The 15,132-nt window shown below is 50.5% G+C and overlaps 8 protein-coding genes across 8 annotated transcripts; 5 read left to right on the forward strand and 3 right to left on the reverse strand.

The window, feature by feature from the left end:
* The first annotated feature begins 302 nt into the window (after nucleotides 1-302).
* On the forward strand, nucleotides 303-1,905 carry BJY04DRAFT_187259 (NAD(P)/FAD-dependent oxidoreductase). Its single transcript, XM_073711020.1, has 3 exons — nucleotides 303-1,178; nucleotides 1,228-1,468; nucleotides 1,519-1,905. The coding sequence occupies exons 1-3, from the start codon at nucleotides 365-367 to the stop codon at nucleotides 1,790-1,792; spliced, it is 1,329 nt and encodes a 442-aa protein (XP_073571951.1). The 5' UTR covers nucleotides 303-364; the 3' UTR covers nucleotides 1,793-1,905.
* Nucleotides 1,906-2,515: 610 nt separating this feature from the next.
* BJY04DRAFT_217462 (uncharacterized protein) lies at nucleotides 2,516-2,909 on the forward strand (the record flags this gene model as incomplete). The annotated part of the gene is made up of 2 exons (XM_073716054.1): nucleotides 2,516-2,670; nucleotides 2,735-2,909. The coding sequence occupies 2 exons, from the start codon at nucleotides 2,516-2,518 to the stop codon at nucleotides 2,907-2,909; spliced, it is 330 nt and encodes a 109-aa protein (XP_073571952.1).
* Nucleotides 2,910-4,216: 1,307 nt separating this feature from the next.
* BJY04DRAFT_187260 (uncharacterized protein) lies at nucleotides 4,217-5,221 on the reverse strand (the record flags this gene model as incomplete). The annotated part of the gene is made up of 3 exons (XM_073711021.1): nucleotides 4,797-5,221; nucleotides 4,586-4,713; nucleotides 4,217-4,498 (listed from the first exon to the last, which is right to left on the reverse strand). Coding segments are annotated over exons 1-3 (754 nt in total), but the record flags the coding sequence as incomplete, so codon positions are not given.
* A 1,333-nt stretch (nucleotides 5,222-6,554) lies between these two features.
* On the forward strand, nucleotides 6,555-7,671 carry BJY04DRAFT_187262 (uncharacterized protein). Its single transcript, XM_073711022.1, has 2 exons — nucleotides 6,555-6,695; nucleotides 6,756-7,671. The coding sequence occupies exon 2, from the start codon at nucleotides 7,156-7,158 to the stop codon at nucleotides 7,324-7,326; it is 171 nt and encodes a 56-aa protein (XP_073571954.1). The 5' UTR covers nucleotides 6,555-6,695; nucleotides 6,756-7,155; the 3' UTR covers nucleotides 7,327-7,671.
* A 708-nt stretch (nucleotides 7,672-8,379) lies between these two features.
* Nucleotides 8,380-9,454, reverse strand: BJY04DRAFT_227353 (aromatic alcohol reductase). The gene is made up of 2 exons (XM_073718606.1): nucleotides 9,331-9,454; nucleotides 8,380-9,282 (listed from the first exon to the last, which is right to left on the reverse strand). Exons 1-2 carry the CDS (start codon nucleotides 9,361-9,363, stop codon nucleotides 8,404-8,406), a joined length of 912 nt encoding a protein of 303 aa, XP_073571955.1. The 5' UTR covers nucleotides 9,364-9,454; the 3' UTR covers nucleotides 8,380-8,403.
* Nucleotides 9,455-9,709: 255 nt separating this feature from the next.
* Nucleotides 9,710-11,213, forward strand: BJY04DRAFT_217465 (Zn(II)2Cys6 transcription factor; the record flags this gene model as incomplete). The annotated part of the gene is made up of 4 exons (XM_073716055.1): nucleotides 9,710-9,769; nucleotides 9,817-10,314; nucleotides 10,376-10,525; nucleotides 10,581-11,213. The coding sequence occupies 4 exons, from the start codon at nucleotides 9,710-9,712 to the stop codon at nucleotides 11,211-11,213; spliced, it is 1,341 nt and encodes a 446-aa protein (XP_073571956.1).
* A 1,526-nt stretch (nucleotides 11,214-12,739) lies between these two features.
* Nucleotides 12,740-13,958, forward strand: BJY04DRAFT_187265 (germin family protein). Its single transcript, XM_073711023.1, has one exon. The coding sequence runs from the start codon at nucleotides 12,978-12,980 to the stop codon at nucleotides 13,791-13,793; it is 816 nt and encodes a 271-aa protein (XP_073571957.1). The 5' UTR covers nucleotides 12,740-12,977; the 3' UTR covers nucleotides 13,794-13,958.
* Nucleotides 13,959-14,060: 102 nt separating this feature from the next.
* On the reverse strand, nucleotides 14,061-14,984 carry BJY04DRAFT_217467 (DUF4188 domain-containing protein; the record flags this gene model as incomplete). The annotated part of the gene is made up of 1 exon (XM_073716056.1): nucleotides 14,061-14,984. One exon carries the CDS (start codon nucleotides 14,982-14,984, stop codon nucleotides 14,061-14,063), a length of 924 nt encoding a protein of 307 aa, XP_073571958.1.
* Between the last annotated feature and the right edge of the window lie 148 nt (nucleotides 14,985-15,132).

Below are 15,132 nucleotides of genomic sequence, written 5' to 3' on the forward strand. Positions count from 1 at the left end.
ACTTTTTACCAATGTCAATAGTCCGCCGGTTGAAGATCCCACCTTTCGATCTCCACAGATGGCACGATCAGTCGAGGCACTGGGAGTTGACTGATCTTAGCGCTGTGTGAGGAGTAACAATTTTGCCGTGATTGCAGCTGGCTTGGAGCTCGGTTTATGAAGGAGGATGGATAACACTCCAAGAAATCGTTAGGTGGGGTTTTCCGGCGGGCAGTGACCTTTCCGCCGGAAAGAAGACGCAGTCACCCCTCATCACGGCTCCGACTCCGTAGAGGGAGGATAAAAGTGTATACCTTGTCCATTCCCACCAGCATGTCTTTTCTGAATAGATAGTTAAATCTCAAAAACAATATTCACAAGGACAATGACGACCACCACTCCCACTCCCTCCTACCTCATACTCGGCGCCGGCATCTTCGGCGTCTCAACCGCATACTACCTCATCAAAGCCAACCCCAAAGCCTCGGTGACAATCGTCGACCGCGACGCCTTCGACGCTGAATCCCGCGTCGCCGCATCCTGGGATTGGAATAAAGTTGTGCGCGCCGACTACAGCGACATCCTATACTGCCGACTAGCGCTTGAAGCCCAAGATATCTTCAACAACGATCCGTTATGGAAGCCCTATTTCCACGAGACGGGCGTGTACTGGGTCTGTCGCGATGATTACGCGCAGGAAGTGGTAAACAATTACAAGAAGCTCGGTCGCAAAGCGGAAATTGCAGCTGTGCCGCTTGACGAGGCGAAGAAGTTGTATGGTGGGTTGTTTGAGAAGGCAGACTACACAGACGCCAAGGAGGTCTTGATTAACAAGACAAGCGGGTGGGGTGCTGCGGGGGATTGTCTGCGCGCTGTGACCAGGGAGGCGATCAGGTTGGGGGTCAAATATGTGCAAGCCGATGTCGAGACTTTGATCTTCGACGCACAGGGGAATTGCTCGGGTGTGAAGAGCAAGACTGGGCAGGAGATCAAGGCTTCCGATGTTATTCTTTCCACGGGCGCATTCACAGCGAAGCTGCTGGAGCAGAGCGCGGTTGCAACTGGGAAGCCAGATCTCTGCGCTGGACCGCGGATTGTCGCAGGTGGAATCGCGACGGGTATGGTCACCCTCGATTCGGACTCCTATAAAAGGTTTGCGGCAATGCCTGTGGGATTTCAAGGATACTCTGCAGATAAAGGTACGTTTACCGATCTGGCTATGGATTGTGGAGTTGACTGAACATGTAGGACCGTTCCTGGGCACTCTTCCCCCAACACCAGAAAAGCAATTGAAATGGTGGGGGCGAACCATCTTCAGCAACACGCAAGAGGTTGTTCCTGGTCGTTTCGTCTCTGCGCCGCCTGTAGCACACGACTACGAGCAGTGGAATGTCTCGCAGAAGATCAAGGACGATGTGCGATACTCAGCTCGTATGTTCTACGGATCTCCCACGGCCAAATGGTCAATGGAGAAGTTCAGAATTTGCTGGTCAGTTACTCATCTTGTGCTTGCAATGAACAGCTACTGACACGAATCAGGGATGCCTTCACTCCAACTGGGGATTTCATCATCTCTCCGCATTCCGCGGCGAAGGGATTGTACGTCGCCACGTGTGGATCTTTCCACGGCTTCAAGTTCTTCCCAGTTATTGGCAAGTACGTGGTTGATATGCTGGAAGGAAAATTGGAGGAGAGTCTGCAGCAAAAGTGGGCATGGGAGCGCACGGCAGAACAGCTGGATTCAAGTTCCAACCCCGAGTTTCCCAGGACGGAGATGAGGGATATGCTGGACAAGACAGTATCAAAACTGTAACTAGATTACACGATGCCCTGCAAATTCATCTCCTCTGTCATTGGCCAGAGATTAACCATGCAGACCTAGCCCCTGGACTAGCCCCCGGACTAGTGGAGGATTGCAGATAAGATTCCTCATTCAAGAGTAAACTTTGAGATCGAGGACTTCGACCCGGTCAGATCCCTGCCCTTTAGTCAATTAATGCGACATTTGATGTACCAGGAGATGGTAAAAGAGCGTGTGCTTCCGGCAGTAAGTGTCGTCAGCTTGGGTATGGAGAATCCTGACTAACCCTGATTAGTGTGACAATTGTCATTCTAAAAAGATCAGGACTTTGACAGACCTAAGTCCTGCTTTCGATTCTTTCCAGTGAATCTTCCAGATTCGTTGCGATCGGCAGTCTCCCTGCTCCAACTGCATCAACGGTGAGGTGGAGTGTGTGCGGACCCAGGTGCGCCAAGTGCCCAGTGAGGGGGAAACCAACGGTAGACCTATCCGTTCACCTGAGCAGTGCAGTCTCCGACTACAGTTCACGACCGCAATGAGATCAGGACACCGAGACCACAATGAATAGAATCTGGGATAGGATTGATTATGTACATCCCCTTTTCCTCGCCCTTATCCCAACGAGAGGAGCTAACCGGACGAACCTTAACGCAGCACCGGCATCCCACATTCCACTGAAATGAAGAATTCCTCCTATTCGAGTGGCAGAGCATACAACTCGCTTTTCTCTCCACAATGCTCTCTCTTACCCGCCTAGGCGCCCGCGCTGTACCTGAAGCACGGCAGGAATGCGTCATGCTGGTTAGAGTTTGTCCCTCGACGCTAAGGATCATGCTACAGCAAGCTGGTTTCTGCGAGAATTTGGATCTATATTCCATCGCACTGTCATGGTATGTCTTTACAACAAGTCACCCACGCAGAACCACACGTACTAACTGCAGTATTTTATACTAGGGTCGTTCCCCTATTCACACTCCGCTCCACCTACCTCCTCTTCAACCACATCGTCAATGTCGCTTATAATTACATTGAAATTCTTAAGAAGCCGCTTCTAGGCGGGACTCAGAAAAGCCAAGGACTGGGCCTTGCTGCTATTGCTGGAGATAGCGAGACAGTTCGGTACCCGTGACACACTCGAGGGGGTAGCGGAGGGCCATGTAGTCGATGTCCGAGTAGATGAGCGCCGTGCCGCGCGTGATTCGCGGCGGGAGGTCGAGGAGGGTATCGACGCGGTCATCAATGGTTGCGTACTCCACTCGGCGGAGATCCGGATTTGGGAGTGAGAAAAGACCACTCGTGTGCGTGAGAAGATCCAGGATCATTATATCCTCTTTCCCACTCGCGGCAAATTTAGGTAGATAGGACGCAACGGTGTTATTTAGGCTGAGGCGCCCGGTATTGACTTATTATAGAACTAAATCCACTATAAAGAGCTTGGAGAGACTCGCAAGGTCGTAGATTATGTTAAGGCTGGCATGCTCCTGGTCCATTTTAGCGGGGTATGTAGCTTTGGCGTCGGTGTAAATATTGGGCTTTCCCAACACAAAGTGATGGACGGTAACTCCGTGGCTGGGAACCAGATTAACTAAGCCAGATTTAAGGGCAAGCTTGCCATATATAGCCTCAGAATATACTATTAGGGTACAGACCATTTTCTCCAGGGGCTCTTCAAGCGTCTTAGATAAAGCCACTAAGCCATAGCTAATAATCACACAACATGAAACCTTGAATATAACAGTCAGGGCTATTACACAGTAGAAGAAAGACTATCAGAGGTACATGTTTAATGGGTTCAGGGCCTGCGATAGTGGTACCCAGGCTAGAACAGCAGTCGTGGTTTCACGCGCAAGTGTGTGACAAAGCAAATCAATACCCAGAGCAGAGCCAAGCCATCTAGATAAGCTAGTTTCGAATTAACACCAATTTGTCTTTGTCTTAACTTTGTATGCTGGCTCCGCGTCAAAGGCAAGTCATCCGCAATTTGCCCGGGCCCAATTCTAGCATCCCCGCTCCACACGTAGTACTGCGTAAAGACTTTGCGTCACTCAGGGTCCTGTTAAGGAAATCCTGTACCATAAGGAGATCTATAGTTGGGCTACTAGGGAATACGGGGATGGTTTTATAGCTTTGCTAGTAGCCCTGAACTACGCCTGTGTATAGAATCAAAGTTCATTGCACTATTGACTAACGATTGTCCTGGTTAAATGAGTGTTGAGAGGATAATAAATCACACAGTATTGTGGAAGGGCAAGGATAGGAAAGAAAGCAAGGATTGTCATTCTGGAAGGGCGACAGACGTGTAAAAACTCAATTAATCACGCGGAAAACAGGAGATAAAGTACTAGTTCATCAGAGGAAAGAGTGAAGGGTGTATGATACTTCAAGGTATGGAGACTTGCACGTCTCGTGGAATAGAAAAAGAAAGAAGACCAAACCAGCTAATTCAGATAGAACGAGAAACAGGCCGCGCGGCTGGTAACATCACAGTCATTGCCCGCATGGACATTCGGCGGCGCCGGACACTGGAAGTTCCCCGGGGAAATAGCAAAGGCTAGGATACTATCGAACCGCTTCTTGCAGATGGTGCTCGTGAGCGGTGTAAAGAAATCCGTGACCGGCGCAGGGTTCTTAACCTGGTATCTGACGTTCAACGTGGGGAGGGAGGAGCCGAAGGGGATGCGAACGAGGACGTAGCCGGGTGCGGGAAGGGGGGCGGGTCTGGATTGTTCGTATTATATACCGTTAGCATCTGTTGTGCCAAGTAATATGTTTAGGATGGTGATGGATGTTTGACATCCTACTTACGTGTAGAAGACCTTGTTATCCGGGAACCAGAACTCACACACGCGATCTGCGAGCAGCTTTACGTTTGTCCATGGGGTGAGCGGGGAAGAGAATGGCCCTCCAACGCACTGGTCGCGTCGGGTGATATTCTGTCATTTGTCAGTGAACTCTGGAAGCGTGGATTGGACGTGTAATAATGCGTCCCTGGAACAAAGTGTAGGAGGGGACTCACTGAAGGAATCTCAGGAAGCCCAATCTCGGGCTCCACAGCAACTTCAGGGTGTGTCTCCAGCAGCGAACTATTGCTGACTTGTACAATCGCCACAGAGTCATCCCCTGCAACCGGGATGAGGGGGAGGGAGTTCAGGTCGTCCTCAGTAAGCGAGGGGACATTTGTGGTCGCGGGGCCCGGAGTGCTCGCAGTAGGGAAGCCACTTGCAGTGGGAGTCGCAAAGCTATCTTCAATGGTGGTCGTATCAGTATCTTCAGTACTCTCGGTCGAGGAACGTTGGGGTAGAGCCATTGCGGTCATTCCGAGGCCGAGAAAGGCACTGAGGATGCTAACACAGAGGAAGGCCTTCATGGCTGAGATAGATGGATTGAAGTTTTGTTGCGGGATAATGAGTATTGATTGTGATGTGGAGTTGGCAATTGGAGCTGTGGACTTGAGCAGATCTGCGGGAGCAAAGGGTGGTTTTTATATCCCTCTAGCAAGGCCCAAACGAAATATGAAGGTTTGATATATAGCTAATTATATCCCTTACTAGAATTGAGAGCTATCAAATAGGCTATTTATATGCCACAGCTCGTATCGTGAGCCCTAAACTATGCCAATGATCGCCCATCCTATAGAGATCAAAGTAGATGATGAAACACGTTCGCCTATCGTTGTCCAGTTCCCAAGCCTCAATCAGTTGAAATATGAAAAATCACAGTTCTCGTATGTTGAAAATGAATCCAGCGAGTGACGATGTACAGTTTCTGCAGCCAAATACGAACTGCGGCTCTTTCTATTATTGTTATGGTATTTTACTGGACATGTCTTATCTCGTTCCGTAGGACCACATTGCTCACTGCCACACAATCTTGCATCAACAACTATAGCCTTTTGCTTTACAGTCATAAGACCATAGATCCCGCTGTTGCTGTCACTAGTGAAAGGATAGATACGTATTTACCCTGAGCCACAGCTAGAGATAGTGCCGTAGCAAAAGTATATAAACCTCGTACCCGCCCTGCCTATTTATAGGCCCGTAATGCTGTCGAAACAATCGAAGCAATCTAACTTTTCCTACAAGGCGCGTCTCGTGCATAAAGGTTCAAAGAGACCACGGGTCCTCGTATCAGTGTAGGTGGTCACCCGGCTATTTTGTCTTGACTGCTGCTACTTGCGACACGGTGTAACAGCTCAGCACATCCCGACTGCGGCTGAGTTTGGGTGTCAACGGTAAGGCTACTGCTTCAGAGCCAGACACACGAACTTGGATTATTGGATCCGGGAGCCTGGTGGATAGGTTCGTGCTTGCCTCAAGGTTTTGAGGTCATATGCAGGATGTTCCACGACTCAGGTCCAAGCCTACATGCCTTTCACGGATCTACACCCGATGCTTTCGACTGCGTCTCGGCCTCGTCTGACATTGGGCCGTAAGGTAACCGGAAAAGATGTTATCATTTTCTCCAGTGGCCGAGAAACTACCTGTTTGGTATTACAATAGGAATAGGGATAGCTGGATAGGCTGACAGTCTGAACGTGCGAGGTAGGGCTGTTCTCGCGACATATTAGTAGACGCTCGAGGGATGGGCCGTTCAGACAAGAGAAAGAGTAACTTTCAACCAGGCGGATGGATTACTTGCACCTGTATGTGGGTAAGTTGCCAGGTCGTGGATATCACCCCTAGAGAAGCCGTGATTGGCGCGGGAGGATTACGTACGACGACAAGCAGCTGCCCCGCCACTGCCCCCGCCATCGACTCTGATCCATCCTCCTTCCCAATCATCTTTCAGATACCTGAAGGACTAATAATATCTGATTCAACTAGAGCCCAGAGGACTCGATCAGATCATATCGTTCTATGATGTCTACCGCCTCAGCTAGAAGTTATCGATGGTGTCAAGACCTTCATCCCACTTGGTACATCTTTATCATCCTTTTTGCAGAGAACAACCCTCAGGTCCTAAGCTCCTCTGTCAGAATCTCTAGGTCTCCCCGGATGTCGACTTTCACGACATTCTCTCCACCTCCCTCGAATATCTTTAACAATGCCCTTACTGACCCTGTCACGCCCTGATCATCCTCGCAGATGCAACGGTCTGTCACGCGGCTCGCTCCGCCGTGGAACCTACTATCCGTGAGTTACCGGCTCCGGCCCCAACGAGCCCATCCTCTGGATGATACAAACCATCGGCCACGCATGCGGGCTGAGGCACTCCTGCACGTCGTCTTTAACCTAGCCGGCAGTCGATAAGTCTCACAGCAGCAGCAGCAGTCCAGCGACACGGCACTGGACACACTCCGCCACCAAGCAATCCTACTAGCACCAACCGAGCGCGCGCAACCACTATACGACTCGCAGTTTCTCAAAGAGGCGCACATGGATGCGGCGGCGCGGGGCTCGTCGACTGTCCCCTCGCCTCGTTATGAGTATCAACACCATTTCTTGGCCTTTGTGCGGAAGGAGCCTGGGGAGGTCTGGGAGTTAAATGGCGGGATGAAGGGGCCTTTGTTGCGAGGCGTGCTTGGGGAGGGAGAATATCTTGAATGAGCGAGGGTTGGAGCTCACGGTGAATGACTTCTTGAGGGCTGTGAAGGAGACGGGGTGTGGGAGAATGAGTATTGCTGCGGTGACGGTTGGGGACATCAATGCCGGGGCTCTAGTTTAATCTTGCTTCTCGGGCAGGCGTGCCGGGGCTTGATGTACGCGGTGTCCATCCCGCGGTCGCACGCTCCGCGGTGGAATTATGATATCCTCCGAGTTTTGATGCATTTCGGGGCGAATAGCGGCCGCACGAATCGGGAGGGTTTCCCGGCGTCGGATCTTTGTGAGAGTGGGGAAATGAAGGGGTTGCTAGAGGGTCTGCTGCAGTACGGCCTGAGTTAGACGAGCGTCGGTTTATATTCAAGTTTAGATCTTAAAAACATTGTTAGAAGAAGTATGCATGTCTGTAGACGTGTATAGGTTGAGACAGCCATTATACCCTATGGATCGGTCCGTCCCCAGATGAAGCTTAGCTAGGAAGCCACATGTGTACACGACATAAATGAGAACCGGTTTGGTCAGACATCGCGATCAGAGCCGTCTGAAAAGTATATCTAGAACGGATTATCGGTGGAAAATGCAGTGCAGCGGGGGATGCGCCTAAAGTCCTTCGCCATTTTCACCCTTGACAATGCCAAATCTACCCTGCGTTGTTGACGGTTGACATATATTCCTCTCTTCTCTTATTAGATTCTATCGTTATACTTCATCAACCTGCGGTAGATGAAACTTGCCAAATCACCCCCTCGTGGAGTTTGAATTATTTGTGGCATGTAATGTTTGGATCAATAGTTCGAAATGCTGCCTCATCTGTGAGGCGTGAATGGTGATTACCTTGGTGTGATTTGCCCGGTCGAGAGATGCCTGTGAGTAGAAGGCCTTTTACGAGCATTTACATCTCGTCATCAGATACCGCTATCAGAGCTAGACCTGTAAAGGAATTTCAGATGAGGGCGGAAACACCAAGCTGCAACGAATGCATACCCTCTACCAGTGCGACTTGAGGTTCTAGTGCACAGTTCACCATTACCACTATGGCATCGAGGAGCAAAAGTATTTGTCAAGTTAAATACACTAAAAGCACTAATCCTTCCCCTGATTCCTGCTCACCAATGCCAGTCCAAACGCTTCGACCTCCTCTCTACTCATAACCCCCAATCCCAAAAGCTCATTATCCAAATCCTCCTTCCTATACGCAGCATAAAACTCCCCACTGAACAACGCCGCAACAAACATTCCAGGCAAAAGCGCTGGATCAAACCCTGCCTGCATCTTAGCAAGAACGGCATCCAATTGTTCCCGCGCGTTAGCATGCACTTCAGTCCACCCCTCCGAGCCAATCCACTTCTTTGCCAGATCGTAAACCTCGCACTGTGTAAGCACAGCGTCATGAACACGCACAACGCGATTCATCGTCTCCTCTGGCCTCTGTATCGCACGGACAATAGCCTGAGCTACAGTCTCCGCGCGACTAACACTAAACCCATGCCGACCGTTATCATATAGCCTCACGGCACGATTCGTGAAGTCCACAGCAACCGGCATTGTAAATACCGGGTCTAGAAACGCGCCAGTAGCGAAGATCGTATGTTCGATGTGGCTCTCCCGCTCGCGGAGATAGTTCTGGATGCCGACGGCGGCAGCGTTGAAAGATAGGTTTTGCGCCGCAGGGTCTGACGATATGGCGCCGTAGTCGGCTGGAATAAAGCGCTTTACGCCGACTGCGATGCTAGCGTCGATAGCGGGCTTTTGAAGAGGGATTGCGGTTGGCGTTAGGGTTGAGATTACGATGTCGTGGCCTGCGAGGGCGGATTCTAGGGAGTCGGTTGAGGAGTAGTCGACTTGTTTGATAGTGACGTTTGGTGGGAGAGTGGTATTTGTTGGATTAGAACGGGTGAGAATAGTGACGGTAAAGTTGGCTTCGAGGAGTTCGTCAAGGAGGAGTGTTCCTAGGGTGCCCTTCTGCTTGGTGTGAGTTATGGGTGAGGTAGGTGTTACGGGGGGACTTACCCCGAGGAGGGCGACTTTCTGGAAGGTAGTCATGTTGTGAGTGTTGTTCGTTTAGTAGCTCAATAGGATAAAGTTTTTCATAAACACCTTCGGTGGGAAGAGGTGCATTTTATAGACATTTTCCTAGGAAAATGACGCGGACAAGCTTCATAGATCCATGCTTGAATATGGGGATCAGCGCAGGCGAAACTATACCTGAACGGGAAAGCTACTCGTGAATTAGCGTCTTTTGAGTTTGCAATATCTTGTCAGCCAATAGAATTTCAGATCGTCCTAACTCGATTGTAGCCTAGTGGTTGGGGTCGCTGACAGCCATGTCCAAATATAAGCTAAACGACGAGCCTCTTGACCTTTGTGTCTTCCGGTTACGCATACGAATATGACCAGCCACAATCGAGGAAGTCCAGGCTGCGAGAGCTGCCGCCGCCGGCGAATCAAGGTAGGTTTACACTCTCAGTCTTGGATCAATGTTACTAACAGCCCCAGTGCAACCAACTGCGCCCTCGATGCTCGCAATGCGCAAGAGCAGGCTTATCCTGCTCAGGCTATAGAGTGCCGCTAGACCTTCTCTTCCAGGACGAGACTGCAAAGATCGAGCGAATGGTAAGGAAAAATAAACCAATGGCATCCGCCGTTCACAATGCCTTCCCTCCACCGCCATCACCATCACTTTCTTTGATCGGCCCCACTGTCCAAGTGGAAGATGTGGCCTGGAAATACTACCTTTTGAACTTTAACATCACACGAAACAAACCCAACTGTTTCCCCGGGCCGTATTTAGCGGGCTCGTCAATAGGGATGGCAAGCGTAACATCTGTCGGATTAGCGGCGCTTGCTCTCGTCCATCAGGACCCGCATCTGATGCAGCTTGCGAGGACGAAGTACTCCGCAGCGTTGCGGTTTATGGCTCAGGCTATGCATAACCCACAGGAGCTGTTGAACGGGGCGACAACAACGGCGAGCTTCAATTTGTCAATATTTGAAGTAAGTCGTTGAGCACCAATATCTTATTGCTGCACAGAACGCGGTGGCTTACCAGCTTTAGATGATGACCTCTCACGGGCCGGATGCAGCGTACTCGTGGCTCCGGCATATTCATGGCACAGCTGCCCTAATGCGTGTCGAGCTTATACCGAGTCATGAGGCTGTCTTTGGTACGAGCCTTACGGGGCGCTTGCAAATTCTGTTTACTGTTGTATGTATATCTTACGCTCTCCGACCACACGATGGCCAGTACTGACAATCACAAGGCTATGGGGTGTCTTATCAGCGAGCAGCTCGTTCCTCCACATGTAGTCAGATTCGCCACCTCACTTACCCTGCCAGCTATGTCTGCCGACGTCTCGCTTGTTATTGAGCTGTTCATTCTTCTAAGCAATGTTATAAACCTATACCTTGAAGCGAAAATGCTCCGGTCTGGCGATCAACGTTCCGAGGACATAACCACAGCATTATATACCTTCAGCGCAGACCTCCTCAACTGGGAGAGTCGACTCCCACCCCTTTGGACAAGCGCGCCTTACGACGAAGCTACAAACTGGATCCCGAGACTCTTGGGATACTATCGACTCTGCCGGATCCTCACACAGAGAGTTATGCTCGACTATACCCATCCGTCACTGCAGCAAGAAAAGCTTTCACGTCAGGTCCTGGAAGATATGTGCATGGAAATATATAAAAGCTTTCTCCCCATGCTCCAGCACTGCTTTGAGCCCTGTTTGAGTCTTACGTCGGACGTTATCTTTCTGGTTACAATCCTACAAGCGTTATTAAAGGTCACAAACAGGAAGACCGTTGTAGAAAGTTGGGCTGGGCCGTCGGATAAGGTGTTAGGACCGGGGTTTGCTCCCTTGAGGGTGTTTGTGAACAGGCAGTTATGTTAATACTAGGGCTGTCTACTCTGAAAGACTGGACTGTTTTTTTTTTTCTTTTCGAGAGTGTGAGGACGCATTTGTCTCCACACTGATAGATACCGTTTCTACCCCCATGACAACTCTCCAACAGACCCGCCGAGGCTGACACCTGCTGGATACAAACTTTCTAGACCTACACTTCATAGGGCTTCAAGTGGACCTCTTCATTTATATTCCATTCACGCGCTGTGAAACTAATCTATCAGGCCTTGATTACTCAACTGTCAGACTATGGGGACTTTTGGAGAACCATGGTGAGCTGAATGCTCCGCTCAAATATACGCTCGTGCCATCGCCTGGTGGCCTAAGGATGCATGCGCTCATATGGATATGGAGCTGGATTAACTGAGTCGTAGCGACCATTGCAATTCTCTTTTATCATCAAAACATGAGCTGAACATGAGGATATGGAAACTTTCTGAAAGAGACAGTACCTAGGTAGGTATCGATGGATAACCCCAAAGTTCAGGTGGCTCTAGAGAACTTCTCACCCCAGCCTGATCACCCAAATTTACGTTTGGAGGCAAGAAAAAGCACATCCATCTATTCAGCTTGATGTCGAAGAATCAGCCTGACTTGGCAGGATTAGCCTCTAAGTCCACAGGCAGGCATAAGATCAAGTTTGGGCTTGCTAGCTGTCAGGACACAGCAGTGTCTAGGGTGTTCCCCCGTCTCGAGACCCTCGGACCCGAACCCTTGCTTCGGCCCCCAAGCGCACGTGTTGTTTTGGAGAGCTCATGAAGAAATGATACCCTGTCGGCTCCTGACAAGATCATGTCGTCTGTCAGCCTTGTGAGCGTTGGAGGCCCAAAGCTAAAGCAAGTTAGTCTCGTGAATACGCTTATACGGGTTAACGAATCAGCAGTGGAAGCGAGGGCTGAGATTGCTAAAAGAAATTAGAATCCATCAAGCTAATTAAAAGCTAGGCCAGGTAGGGAATAGCCGGGCAATAGTTGACATACGTTGGGCTCAGCCGCGTTTTTAGTGCGCCATCCTCCTTCCCAGGATTTATTTTGGGTGTCTCAGCCCTGTAAGTAGGCCAAGTCAGCCGCACAAGGGGCTTGGCCTGGAGAGCTTTGGAATTCTTGCAGAATATTGACGGGGATGCTGGTTGTTCCTGGGTTTCACCTGCTGTGGTGGTTTCACAACATTCGTTTTGCTTTATTATGATCATCTTTACATACTTCCTAGTACTTACTTCGTCGTCCAGCAGACCGACTCTCTTCTTAGGATCTGCTTCTCGTATAGCTCAGCGGGAGTCTGCTGGCAGCTGTAAGAACTCTGCGGCTGTTGGGGGCCAACTACGCAGCACAGCCTAGTACTTAACTGGCAATAAGCTTGTGAGTGATCAGTTCTAACCGGATCCTCATCACTCCAGAATAGCTGTAAGCTGGTAGTCTAATCTCAGAGCATCCCTCTGTCAGCCTCCACAGCCTAGCCGCTAGCCCAAGTCATGCTAGTCGTGGCTCCTCCCAACAGAAACCTTGGACTAGGCTATAGCATAGCCCTACATCTATTCTATTTTCACCTCGAGCTATGGTCACCGGTATAGCATCAACCTCATGAGAAAAAACTATATAAGAGCCGTTGAGTCGCTCGTTTTTGGGGTATCATCAACAGCATCATCCAGCAATCCAACCAAGCCTTCTACAGTCTAATCTTCTAATCTTCACACCACAATACTCTACAACCTTCCAATCTCCTCAATCAACAACCTCAACTACTACCATCAAAATGCGTTTCATCAACACCGTCGCTCTCCTCGCCGGCACTGCCATTGCCATCCCCACGGGCTCCTCTCCCTCCAGCTATCCCGCCCCAGTGCCCTCCACAGCCCCGGGTGCCAACATCGACGACCTCCTCCCTCCGGTTGTCCCTGTCAACACTCGCGCTGGCAACGAAGAGATCATCCAAAAGCTCATCCTCGCCCCGACCCAACAGGACCGCGCCAGGCTCCTTAATGAGCCCGGTGACTTTGTCTTTGACTTCAACGAGTCCAACGCCCCTGAGTCTTCTGAAGGCAAGGGCCTCGGTGGTTTCTCCATCGCTGCACACGCAAAGACCTTCCCTGCTCTTATTGGCAACGACGCCGCCATGACCCTGGGCTTCCTCGGCCCCTGCGGGATGAACACCGCGCACGTTCACAACCGTGCTACCGAACTCAACGTTGTTGTCAAGGGCCGCCTAGTGACAAACTTCGTCCTCGAGAACGGCGCCGCCCCTGTCGAGAACACCATGTCCCTCTACCAGATGGCGGTTTTCCCTCAGGGCGCAATCCACCAGGAATTCAACCCTGACTGCGAGGACACTGTCTTCGTCGCAGGCTTCAACAGCGCTGACCCTGGTGTCTCCCAGGTTGCGCAGAACTTCTTCTCCCTGCGCAAGGATGTGCTGCAGGCGACGCTTGGTGGGATCCAAACTTTCAACGGCCAGGATCTCGAGAGCTTCCGCGAGATGATCCCCGCCAACATTGCGCTCGGTATCGAGGCTTGCTTGGCCAAGTGCGGGCTGTCCAAGAATGCGAAGAGGGATGTTAGCGAGCTGCTCTGATTTGTCTACTGCTTTGATTCTCCTGTCTTTTCTTCCTGAGTTTTTATTCTTATGGCATGGTGGCATTAGCGATGTGATGCATGATAGATGTTTAGCCTGTTGTCTTTATTTTTATATTAATGTTTGTTTTTCTGTTTGATAGATCGAAGATCTCCAATAGTAATGATAAAGTTTGCTTTTCGCTTCATATCTTTCTTCTTTCACTCTCGTAAAACACCCTTTCATAACTATCTTAGCGGCTATAGCAAAAATTGAATTGCATGACCATCAACTGACGAAAGTCTGGTCATAAAGCTCCCCCTGTACCTCCTCCGCCTCCTCTAACCATTTCATCTGCAATCTCTTAGATGCAGACCTCAACACTCCACCTCTAGCATCAACCGCACTCCTCACAAGCCCCGTAATCCCTCCCTTCCTCACTCCCTCCTTCTCCCCATCTCTCACCGGAAACCAAGCATCCCCCATCCCCGTCGGCTTAGAATTGATATATATATTCTCCCAAGCCCCCTTCGGCACCACATAAGTCTCATGAAAAATCGCAATATGCGGATGATCCTTGACAATGCGCGCCCACCACGCCAACCCCTTCATATGAATCTCGTCATGCGCGAAACGATGCAGCGACTCATAGTCCCGTAGATAGAACAAGAACATGGATTCATTCCCGGCAGCATCCTCCACTTTCATGTATCGCGAGAGTCCGAGAACGCCGTATTTGTCGACATCGCCGGTCATGCTGTCGACCATTTCCTTGACTTGTTTTGTGAGCTCGAGCATGCCGGGGGCGAGGATGCCGAGGGGGTGGTTGCTGCGCGCGCCGAGGTGGAAGACGACGATTGATTCTGCTGCTGGGGTGCTGGTGAATACGCCGTTGGATTGGGGGTATTGGCCGGAGACTTTTGTGCGCAGGACGTCGTCCATGTATCTGTTGTGGGTGATGTTGGAGGCCATGAGGAGGTGATCAAGGACTCGATAAAGGACTATTAAGGATGTTGGGAACAGAGTAACAAGTCCGAAGAGGCGGATGGCTAGGCCTTGGAGAACGGCACCGATGAGCAGCCAGCTGGAGAGGGTCATGGTTTCTCGGATCATGGCGGAGATGGATGGGGGTTTTGCTGGGGTGCGGACTGGACTCTTCGAGCCTTGACCCGGGAGATCCTGTGGAGGAAGGAGAGGTTTGAAGTTGGACATGATGAATGTGTGTAAGACAGCTTGAGTAGTATACCTAAATCCAGAGAGTAGGCAAGTACGGAGAGCGCAGGGCTTGTCCGTGCTTTATACCGCCGAGCATGGCAAAAGCTTGTCATGATCTTATGTCGCAGGCGAGAAAGATCCCATG

This window comes from Aspergillus karnatakaensis (assembly GCF_047715665.1).
Source record: "Aspergillus karnatakaensis strain CBS 102800 unplaced genomic scaffold BJY04scaffold_20, whole genome shotgun sequence".
Lineage (NCBI taxonomy): Eukaryota > Fungi > Ascomycota > Eurotiomycetes > Eurotiales > Aspergillaceae > Aspergillus > Aspergillus karnatakaensis.

Excerpts from the sequence above, each read along its gene's own strand:
- BJY04DRAFT_187259 (XM_073711020.1), top strand. The coding sequence starts at position 365 with ATGACGACCACCACTCCCACTCCCTCCTACCTCATACTCGGCGCCGGC. Across the intron at positions 1,179-1,227 it reads AGGATACTCTGCAGATAAAG|GACCGTTCCTGGGCACTCTT; the intron begins GTACGTTTACCG and ends CTGAACATGTAG. Across the intron at positions 1,469-1,518 it reads GAGAAGTTCAGAATTTGCTG|GGATGCCTTCACTCCAACTG; the intron begins GTCAGTTACTCA and ends GACACGAATCAG.
- BJY04DRAFT_187262 (XM_073711022.1), top strand. The coding sequence starts at position 7,156 with ATGGATGCGGCGGCGCGGGGCTCGTCGACTGTCCCCTCGCCTCGTTAT.
- BJY04DRAFT_187265 (XM_073711023.1), top strand. The coding sequence starts at position 12,978 with ATGCGTTTCATCAACACCGTCGCTCTCCTCGCCGGCACTGCCATTGCC.
- BJY04DRAFT_227353 (XM_073718606.1), bottom strand. The coding sequence starts at position 9,363 with ATGACTACCTTCCAGAAAGTCGCCCTCCTCGGG. Across the intron at positions 9,283-9,330 it reads AGAAAGTCGCCCTCCTCGGG|AAGGGCACCCTAGGAACACT; the intron begins GTAAGTCCCCCC and ends CACACCAAGCAG.